At 43.9% G+C, this 11,071-nt stretch overlaps 1 protein-coding gene across 1 annotated transcript in view; it reads left to right on the forward strand.

The window, feature by feature from the left end:
- Positions 1-5,662, forward strand: part of LOC119400451 (dual specificity mitogen-activated protein kinase kinase 4) — a 29,730-nt gene extending 24,068 nt beyond the window's left edge. The window contains exon 12 of the mRNA XM_037667493.2: positions 1,899-5,662. Coding sequence (XP_037523421.1) covers positions 1,899-1,994 — 96 coding nt within the window. The 3' untranslated portion in view covers positions 1,995-5,662. The remainder of the gene's footprint in view (positions 1-1,898) is intronic.
- Positions 5,663-11,071: the final 5,409 nt, after the last annotated feature.

The following is an 11,071-nucleotide window of genomic DNA, read 5'->3' on the forward strand; positions in this document are numbered from 1 at the left end:
AAAGTAATATGTTCAACCTTCATGAGTGAAGTCCCAGCTCGATATCACTCACTCGTTAATGTTAGAGTTATCACAACGTTTGTTCAAATGCATTTACAACATCCATTCTTATTTTCTTGCACACAGTTCTCATTCCAGATTATTCTGATGTGCTAATTTACTTTGTAACTTTCTCAGTTCATAAGAAAACCTTACTCCCGAAAGCACATAAAATGTTTGATATTCTAAAAACTACATAATGTGCTAGAAAAATAATTGCAGAGTTGAAATAAGCACACAAATATACGCACTCGGCAAGTTTCATCAAGATTGATCAAGAATTTAAAAATTTTAAAGAGCAGTGTCTCCTCGTAAAAAATTATGAAGTAGAATTCTGTCTAAAGGCTTGAAGCTTTGCAAAATTGACTTTCTCTGTAGTCCCTCTTTTTAACCTTTTCTTTTAATGCAGAAACATAATGAAAAATTTGGTGCAGTAGTTTAGGCGAACAATTGCTCCGTTCTTATGTACAGTCGAATGTCAATTAGGTGAATTGCTGAAACACCATGCTCATGGTTGGTTGGTTGTGTATTCGTGGAATGCTAAAACAAAGTCACAGCCAAAGTCATCTAACCATGATTGCAAAAGTTTATGTGTACAGCATTTGAGCACCACATACACATGCTGCAAAACAGAAACGATAACAAGGAAGGTATAGCAAAGCGTGTTTAATTAATTATGCTCTTGATGACATACGTTCCTTTTAAGCACTTTATTCGAGTAGCGTCCTGTGTACAGTAGACTCAGTAATTCAAAAAATCTTAAAGTATTGGTTGGCCTGCTATGTTTTCAATGTATTTTAAAGGGCTTACGAGGTAACGAGGCCGCTGACTCGGCCACCCAAGCGCTTACCCACCGGGCTCCTCACCCCAACTCTCATGACTCGGAGGCCAATAAACCGCTGCTGCGGTTCAGAGAAATTCTTTCCTATTATCGCGACGCTTGCTGCCTTTTCCCGGCTCTGCAAAGCGGCTGAGTAAGGCGCCTGCAGACAGGCACCCTACTCTGTCCTGCAATGATAAAACATTTCAATCCAAACTCGGGTGGGCAGTCTGCCCCCCTCTGCTACCCCTTCTTGAGAGGCAAGGGAGACTGCCCTCCTCAACTGTTCCTCACTGTAGTCTCAGCGAACTCTGGTGAGGTGGACGCGGCCTCGTCATGCGGTGTCCCGGACTAGGGACGCCGGCCATGTAACGGGGTCATGCTTTAGCCCCCAAACTCTCTCTCTTTTTTTTTTTGCAATAAATGTTTTCATCTCTCTCTCTCTAACTGAACATTCGTGTTTTGTGTAACTAACAGTCGCAAATAAAGCTTATTGTCTGCCTACAAAACCGCCAAACTAGCCAAACAGCGCGCTCCAGCAATCACATACTTGCTTAGGACGAGAAAAAGGAAAAGAGAAAAGACTTCGAGGTGGTCTGGCCTCCGTCAGTCGTGTGTCGAATGCTTAGTGACTTTCGCCTCGGTAGGCAGCTGTCATGCAGAAAAGCATCCTAAGATTGGGAAGGGGCTACTGGCTGTCTCGGGAGACAACACATTTCATCCCTTAATTACACGCGTGCACGTGTTGTGGTTACCTTGCCGTGAATCCTTGCCACGTCGGGACTTTGATGCTGATTTATAACAAGGTGATCTGGTCCGACTCTTCGCTGTTCTTAGAATTTTTGGTTGCAAGACACCTTGGTTACAGAGACATGTTTCCTGGGTCCCTTGAGTGTCTCTTGCAACCAGGTTTTACTGTATTAAATTTGCCTCTTACCTTGGCAAAATGTCGTGCAGGAAAGATAATTTTGCAGTTATGAAAAGTATCTGTGGTGCAGGATCTCCACTGCCTCAACAACGCTGTGAAACCCCGTTTCAGGATCACGATTTCATCAGGCGTGCCGAGAGGGACACAGTGGATGTTGCGTTCTACATCAGCAGCATCTTCGGCAAAATGAATGGCATGTCTCCCTGATGCCAGATCCCCGAGGGCTTCCCAAACACTCTTCACAAACTGCTGACGCGGTTTTTTCCCCGCGCGCGTGCAGCCGATGCTGAATGTCACCAACCAACAACCAGGGTTGCCAAAGGGCCGGCTCTTTCTCTTGTTCAGTATAATAGCCTGTTGTGATGATGATACCCACGTAGGTATGGCTCCAGTGTTGCCAGTCATGGAACTTCTCTCTCGGCTAATGTGGAGCTCTGCTAAGCTGAGTGGTGTGGTGGATGTACATGTGTATGGTAAGAGCACTGACTTTCAGTTGCTTGAAAGCTGTTGTCAAAACAAAGCAAGAGACTATGGCTAGTGGATGTGCTGTATCTGGAATGCAACTGCAGTCTGGGACACATCTTAACCGTGAAATAGCACTAGCATGCAGCATATTGAAAGTTATCTGGAGTGTTCGTGAATTGTCCTGTACATTTTTGGAGTTGGCATCTGTTGCCGTGGGCTATAAATGTGCTTGGTTGCCGTGAAAACTGCCTACAGAACAGCTGTCTTTTCAGTACTCGTTGCTAGGTGCTCTCCGACTACGCCGCAGAACCGAATTCCTTCTCCAAAATGTTTATTATGCTCTCTGAAATGTTATTACACTCTTTCATTGCCTTCCTGTCGTGTCTTTTGGAACTGCGTTCTTTAGGTCGCCACTTCTGTTGCACATCTGGATAGAAGTGCATAACAAAAGCTACAGTGGTGTTATCTGAATAACCTTAAAAGAACATTTAGCCCGTGCCATTGTCTAGTTGGCTTGCCGGGATGTTTTGTGGCTCTCGGGCAGAAAGTCTGTGGCACACGATTGTGGCTAATCTTTTTGCCTAGCCGTGGCTGGACGAGAGGGAAGACGTGATACGTGCAATTAAACGGCCTGAATTTCAGGGTTAGTTCTGACCGGCCATTGTAGACAGGTCGTGGCACTGTCAGCCCAGCTATTTCGTTTGAAACGACTAGACTGGGCGATTTCACCGCACACGGTTAAATGAGTGATGTTTGTGTGTACTGGTTAGCTTTACCTTTATCGTTGACATCTGAAAGGAATAAGGGGTGCTGCTGGATGCCCCCCCGCTTCTCATTATATTCTTGGGCTCGTGGGTCTGAATAGCAATAGTGGTTTGTTAGGAATCTTTGACTAACGAAAGTTTGGCAGCAACATTTAAGCACATAGTATAAGAGCACTGTGCAAACCTTGCACCTGACTCGTCCGCTGTACTTTTATTGGCTAATATTTGATGCATTATTGGTATTCGTGGGCTTGTGACGTGTCCACTCTAGTCCAGCAGCACAGACTGCTGAGCCAGTTCGCTATCCATGAGCAAGCACTTAAAGGGTATAACACAAAAAAAGACAAACACAGAAAAGAGAAGTGCCTGTCCGTTGTCTGTTTCCCTTTTCTGTGTTCGTAGTCTTTTTTTTAGCACAATACTCTTTTAGTGTTCACTGTAGTTCCACCGTGGCTTGACAAACCAGGCAAACAAATATGCCGAGTGCTTTACTGAACTACTTCATTAGTTTTTGCTGCAAAATGTGGGTGAGAATAAACCACCAGTGAGCATTAAATCTAGTTTAATGGCTGTCAGAATAAAAATATGAATCACTCTGTCTTGTTCATGCAAGACTAAATAAGCATGGTGTAACGGAGAATGAAAGAGCGTTTCAGTGTTTTAATGACGCTTGCAAGGTACTAGAACACAGCTTTGTAAATATGCCAACCAGTGATTGGTTTAACGGAACAGTCTGTTGCTACACGAGAGGGATAGCCAAGCTTCATGACTGGCAAGACCTGGAGCGACGAGGTTTTGCGAGAACTCTAAACTTCGGTGCCGCACTCCTCTCAGTAAAGTTCCTTGACACTAGTTTCAGCTACTGAGACAGCAGCTGAGAGCATTTGTATGCAGCTGCTTGGAGGTCCACACCAAGTGCTGATGTGGGTGCATTGAATATGCTCCAGCGTGTTGCTGCATACCAGATGAGGCCGTTCTCTTGTCTCGGTGCTTATAAGTTCTTGATGAGGGTTCAAACACAAGTCTTTCATTTCTATATTTCTGTTTTTCTTATTAAGGACTGTCTTATTTTTTAAACCCTTTGTAAGTGAGTGAGTGAATAGCACAGCTATTACTGTTGTGGTAAGTGCAGTGTGGGTGATGCCCACTTATGCACATCTTTGGATGATTTTTTTTTTCTGTAATTCATTTACACAAGTTAACTGTGTGCCACTTCACTTAATAGGGGGCACTGACCAGTTTTGCTGATTTTTGGCGTGATTTGTTGGATGGATACTGAATGTTCAATCTGTTGCTGACATTGTGAGGCAGTGATAAGTGGCTTTGCTCAGACCTTCTCTTTTTTAAGTACAGTATTCTATAGTTCAACTAAGCCAGTGAATGGGTTGCTGTCCCGCCTCCGATTCCAAGCAAGCTGCTGGAATTTTGCCACCCGGTCTACAAAATACAAAGTGCGGCCATTATGTACATATTGTACATAGACACACTCTTAATAGCTTTCCAGGCTTTTCACATCCTGTGAGATTTTACAGAGCTAATGACCCTTCATCCTCCTGTTTCAGTCCGTCTTGATTTTATGGATTAGGGTTAGAACACATGCCCTTAGATTTTCAGACAGTCTTAGCACTTTGGACGTATTTGGAGAAACAGTGTAATCATTGCTTAATGTTCACAGGCACACCCCAACGTTTGCTGTTTCAAGGTGCATTCACTTCTATTCTCGTTCTTGACGAGAGGAAAACAAACCTGCATTCTCATTGGCCAAGAACCTTAAATGAAAAATAATTTTAAATCTACAATTTCCTGTGGAGAATGACTTCATCTCCATCTAATATTGTTGAAACATGTGAACAATTTGAACAATGTAAAGATGGTCATATGGTTTGTGTCCACATTGCAGCTATTCTAAAATTTTGGTGAGCAAGCAAAGTAATCAGTCTCATTAACTGACCATGTTTTTGAAGTCTCCTTGTTGAAGCTAAACAGCATATATTTAGCAATGTTCACGAATTCAGGAGGGGTATGCAGCAATACGAAAGTCACCGGGAAAGTCACCATGATCTAAAAAAAAGAAGAACAGTCCTGTTTGCTGCATCCAAAGGTGTTTCAATAGAATGTATATCAACGCTGATGGCAGGATAATGCTTGCTAATCAGAAAGCTGTACCAGCAATACCTGCAGCAGGCTAGCTGTGCTCTTTCAGAGCCATTAGGGTGGCAACCTTCCAGAATATTTGGCATAATAGACGCCTCTTCCACCATTCACAGTGCTTGTGGTGTTAAGGGACTGCATAATGGACTGTATGTTACTCAAGAAGAGCCTTGCCATGTTGCACTGTGACCAATCCTTGCCTACAAGCTGTGCTTGCTTACTCACAGTCACAGCCTAAGCTATGGATGTAACATCCACTCTAGGCAGACTCATCTGGGACACTTTATCCTGTGCACCACTTCTTATTAGCATGTAGCTCTCACAACCACATGCAAAGTATGCCTGCAGAACTATTCACTGGGAGAAATGGTGTTCGTGTCGTCCTTAGGCAAGACTACCACCGCTGGCTCCCTTTTTCAAGCTCATATGGTGATGTTTTGTTTGACTGCAAACATGTTTTATGAAAGAACTGCAAAAATAAAGGAAAGATCTAGTCTGAGGTGTTTGGTGTGATTTACTTGCAATGAAGGAAATGGCCGGGACGTTAAGCTGTTCACAATAACTCATGTGCTACCCTACACTGGACAAAGGGATGGCAAAGGGTTTGAAAGGGTGTAAAAAGGGAGCACATAGAAAACGTCACAGCCAGTCACTCTTGTACGGTATGCAACACCACTCGTCAGTCATGAACATTTCCTCAACATGCTTTTGAATGACAAGCTAGAGAAAGCGTAGGGGAAATAGTCCAAATGAAATGTATAAATAAGGTATCGATCACCAATCATGCAGAGGCGAGTTTATAAGGACTGATGTGGCAGCACAGTATAGAGAGCATAGGGCAACCACTTGTCCTGGGACTCGTGGGACAGTTCTGCATTTAAGGACTATTCGTAGGCCTAGAAATGAATATGATGAAGACATAATGCTGAATAGCCTGGCGAAAGAAAAAGAGTTCACGACTGGAAACCATTAGGGGTGTGCGAATATTGAAATTCTATCTCATATCGAATAGTGCCAAATAGTGGCCAAAAAGAAACATGGTTGATCCCTCTGTCATAGGAATCGGTATAACACGAAAGTAAAACGTGTCTTCACAGACGTAGTTGAGCGTTTGTTGTGGATTGTTTCGCCCCGAAGGCGAAGGAATGAATGCTATAGCAACAAGTTGTAATGTCACGTGAAGAACGGCAAGCAGCTCGAAACTTGCAACGCGCTGCTCAAGCAGAAAGGACGCGCGGAACGAACATACACAGGATGAGCGCGAACTAACAACTGCCACAGCTCGACAGTTAAAGCGCGCTGGTCAAATACAAAGGAGGACGCACGAAACGAACGCCCAAGTATACACAGGATGAGCGCGAACTGTCACGGTTGTAACTTATTTGTTAGCACACCGTGTTTGTTAGTGAGCAGCGCGCTCCTTTCGCAAAAGCGGCCGCTGCAGTGAGCGAAGCGACCTTCGTGCTCTGTAACTTTAGCGCAAACTTGCGGTGACAACGCTAGACGTACAAGATAAGCGCACGCGCAGGAGCAACCACGCCCTGTAGAGGCGCCCGCTCATCTCAACGTGTGAGGCGATGCTGGCGATGCGCGCCGTTCACGCCGTTCGAGCCCTTCGCGCCATCTCGCTAGTGATAACGAAAACACGCTGATGTATCGCGATCTCTGAGTACAGCCACCGGCAAATGGTGTATATAAATAGCACGCCGTTAGTATGTCGAAGAACGTGCCGTCTGTGGCGGAGTCGTTTCGCGCTGCGCGCTGGGGATCGAGGGGTCGTAAGTTTGGTGACGGAACTTTTTCTTCCTAGTTTTTTTCTTTGCCATATGTTAGTCTTTATATTTTAGAACGTCATATCCGTGACGGAAATGCGTCAGTGTAGCCGTGGTGGGCCCCGGCATAAAACACTTTCGTGATAATATAGAATACAAAAGATCTTGCTGAAAATTGACAGAAAGAACAAAGTAATGAAATCTGCTCATGTCCTCAAGCCCGTAACGTGGCGAGTTACTGCTACCGAAAGGCTACAGATTGTCATGCAGCAACACGAGCTGTTCCACGAGACCTGGCTTGAGGCTCTTTTGCCGTGATGCAATGGTGTTTCCTGCAGTTCAAAACATGCACTCACTGGGCACCTCTGTAGCAGGGATGGGAAGGTACTGTAAAGCCATTTTGGCGGTACCTGGATAAAGTGCAGCTCCATACTCTTTCCAGTATTTCAAAAGATCATCCTTTCTTGGGATCAGTGGCTCAATGAAGTATTTTTTAACCTCTTGATTGTCTGAGGCCTGAGCTCAGCGTGCCAGTAATTTTTTGGCACTAGCAGTTCAATAGTTTCCTAGACTGTTCCCTGGCCTTTTTTGCTGGAGCCATGATGTGCGTGAAATAGGCTTGTGCGAATATTCGAGCTCTTCGAATATTCGAACGAATATTACAGTATTCGAATTCGCTTCGATTCGAATTTAAATTATTGGAAATTTCGAAGTATTCGAAATGAACGAATAGGTGTATATTAATCCGCATGTAACCCCCCTGTAAAGGTGGTTTCACTGCAGTGGAGGAGTGCTATGCCGTGAATGCACCTTTCCAGAAAGAATCCGCACTGCCGCGAAGCCCTCTTTCAAGGTTAAATGAACAGATTACCCTCACATCGATTCATCATTTTTTAAGTTTAAAGGCTTGTTGTACCAGCTTATATGCTCCAAGTATAGTAAATTTTAAAACGTCACATATTTTACAGGTTATCACCTGCATTCTACCGAAAGCCAAATCCTGCTACTATTCAAGGTTGCTTCCACTTCCTTTGAGAAAAAAAAAATGACATTTGAACATGCCTTGTTACAATTTTAAAACATTGTGCCGGTTGGTTGGGTCATGACAAATACGGCCATTTTTCTTTATAATATGCGACGTATACTATTTGAATTCGATTCGAAATTATTCTACCAAAATCACTATTCGCTTCGAACCTAAAATTTGCTATTCGCACAAGCCTAGCGTGAAAGGATGTCGTTGAAAGTTTTAACAAAATGCCTACTGTAACAACGTTAGTGTTAGTTTTATCCACCCCACCTTAACCAAGTTGCACCATTGGCCTTTGTCGCATTTTAAATATTTGTCCTGTCGAATTATTTGAAACTTCTAATACTAGCTATTTGAAAGTCAAATCGAATAAACTCGAATATTCGCATACCTCTAAAAACCATACATTGCGGTGTATACAAGAATATGTATGCCTAGGGCTACTACTAATAGGAGAGCCTGAGTGCGACAAAGAGATTCACCGAGGAATAAATGGGCTGAGGCACAACCAAGTATTGCCAGGGAATCTGCGCCCGTCATTAAAGTGAAAGGTATACAATCACTAACACATGGGGCCGAAACATCGAGGATAAAGCAACTAGAGAAAAAGTCGAGGACCACGCAGCGGGCAATGGAAATAAAAATGATAGGAGTAACAGAGATCGGAAGAAATGGACCTGGGCTGGCCACGTGATGCCTAGAACAGACAACCGGCGGACAGTACTATGGCTACCAAGGGATGAGAAACGCAGTCGAGGAAGGTGGAGAGTTAGATGGAGTGACGGAATTAAGAAGTTTACAGGGATAAAATGAGATCTGCTCGCACAGGATAGGCCTTCGTCCTAAAGTGAACTAAAGTGAATGGATGGATGGTCCCGCAAGAGATACGGAAATCTTCACAATGTCCTGCATTTCACACTTGACTGTTACTGTTCGGCAGCTCCTCGAGCTAAGTTGCATCGGGTCTGTTTGAGGATGTATTAGCCGCAAATGCTCCAAGCTTACAAAAAAGACAACTAGCTGGGCGGCCACTCATGGCACCTACCAACGCTTGTGGTAAATGCAAGCTACGAGCAAACCTGCCAGGAGTCTTACCAGTTCGTGTGATCACAGCGGGGCATTTCATAAGCAGTTCGATCCGACAAGGAATACGACCTAATTCAAGAAAGTAAGACAAGTGGCATCAAGTAATTCCCTGGCTATTACCGTATTTACTCGAATCTAGGCCGGCCCCAATTCTAAGCCGACCCCTGAAATTCGCAAGGCCAGAAAAAAACAACTTAATCATGGTACTCAAATCTAAGCCGACCCCCTTTCCACTTTTGCACATCGTTTTTTTTCCAAAAAAAACGTCGGCTTAGATTCGAGTAAATACGGTAATCAGTTTGATGCGTGAGGACTAAGCCACAGATGTTCTGTGAGTCACTATTTTTTCAGTTCGGAGCATGTTAGTGATGCCATTAAATTATGCGGACGCTTGTGAGGACCAGAGAATGTGCATGAAGTAGTTGAATTAATGAGCTTTTACTGCACTCAGCAGTGGTCCAGCCAATTTAGGATTCTGAGCAATTTTTGGAGCAGGAAAATTAATCCTTTGGAGCATACAAAATAGTTTGGGAATACTTGGAGCGGTACAACATTATGCCTGAAGTGTTTTGGTACATATTAGTGTGGAAACAGAAAAAGCTGCTATAGTGTAAACAAGGACGCAAGACCAGTAATCACATAGCAGGGATCAACTGGGCTCTTCAAAAGGAAGAATGTCACATGCTGGCTTCACTGCAATGTGCATTGTGGTGCAGCAATATCGACAAGACGAGCATGGCACATACGGCGTCTGCAAGCGACAGGTGTTGAAACATAATTCGAAACAGGAAAATCAACCTAACCATAAAACCAGCAACATACCCATCGAAAGGAAGGACAAAAAGGTTGTTGCGAATGAGAACTCTCTATTTGAGATTCAGTTTGCAGAACACAGTCCATCATCCGCACAATATGGCCGATGCCCCATTATGCTCAATAATTGTGAACATTCAGGCGTGCACATGCATCAAGTGTATGAGGAGAACACTGACAGAAGACCATGTATTGTAACATCACAGCAGCTATTAGAATTTATTACTGTAAAGCATATTTCAGACAGACCAAAATTATGCTTTGATGGCGGCCATGTATCAATGGCAGCACACTCGAGAGCTGCCACCGTCTGCAAAGTACACTGCAGCATGTTGAGAATGACTTCTATGGTGTCCTTTTTGGGGCGAAGCTCCTTAAGGTGGCACCCGTTCGTCCCTCGTAGTCGTAGTGCGTAACCAGTCTTACGCTTTGACCTCCAAGGTGGTGCCGGTGGGAGATTTTTCCTGTGCGTTGTTGAACAATAAAAAATTCGCAGCGTGCGCGTTAACTAAAAGCCGAATTCTTCTGTCTCTCATTCCCCATTAGCAGCCATTGGCATGTTCCAGTAGGAAACGTTAGTAGAAGTGTAAGTGTTAGCTAAAAGCAGACTTCTTCTCTCATTCCCATTAGCAGCCATTGTTTACCTCCAAGGTAGTGCCTGGCGAGATTTCTCCTGTGCGTGATTAAACAATAAAAATTTTGTTCAAAACACCGTTGATTGATGAAATAAACCAACGAAAGACGCCAGATGTTTTGTAAAAGCAAAACGAAAGAACGCCAGATGTTTCTAAAGCAAAACGAAAAGACGCCAGCTGCTTAACGAAAGACGCCAGATGTTTTCTAAAGCAATGGTTTTCTAAACAATGAAAATTCACAGTGTACATGTAAAATTAAAGTGAGCTGCAAGTCGTCATAACTCATCGAACCTTTAGTATAAACGCGCCCGATCTCACGTCGGTGATGATGTACTGGGCAGAATTCACGGAAGATTCACGGTTTACCGATGAACCTCCGCAGCTTCGCCCACTCATCATCATTCACTCCGTGGATATGCTGTGATTTTTTTTGCTCACTGACGATGATAGCGGCAGTTTAGATGGTGTTTAGATAACACGTGCCAAAGTCATGCGTTATTTGTGGCTCACGGCGTGTCTATGTCTACATATCTCGTTTTCTGCTAATGGCAAGTTTTGATGCATGCTG

This window comes from Rhipicephalus sanguineus, chromosome 7 (genome assembly GCF_013339695.2).
Source record: "Rhipicephalus sanguineus isolate Rsan-2018 chromosome 7, BIME_Rsan_1.4, whole genome shotgun sequence".
Taxonomy (NCBI): Eukaryota; Metazoa; Arthropoda; class Arachnida; order Ixodida; family Ixodidae; genus Rhipicephalus; species Rhipicephalus sanguineus.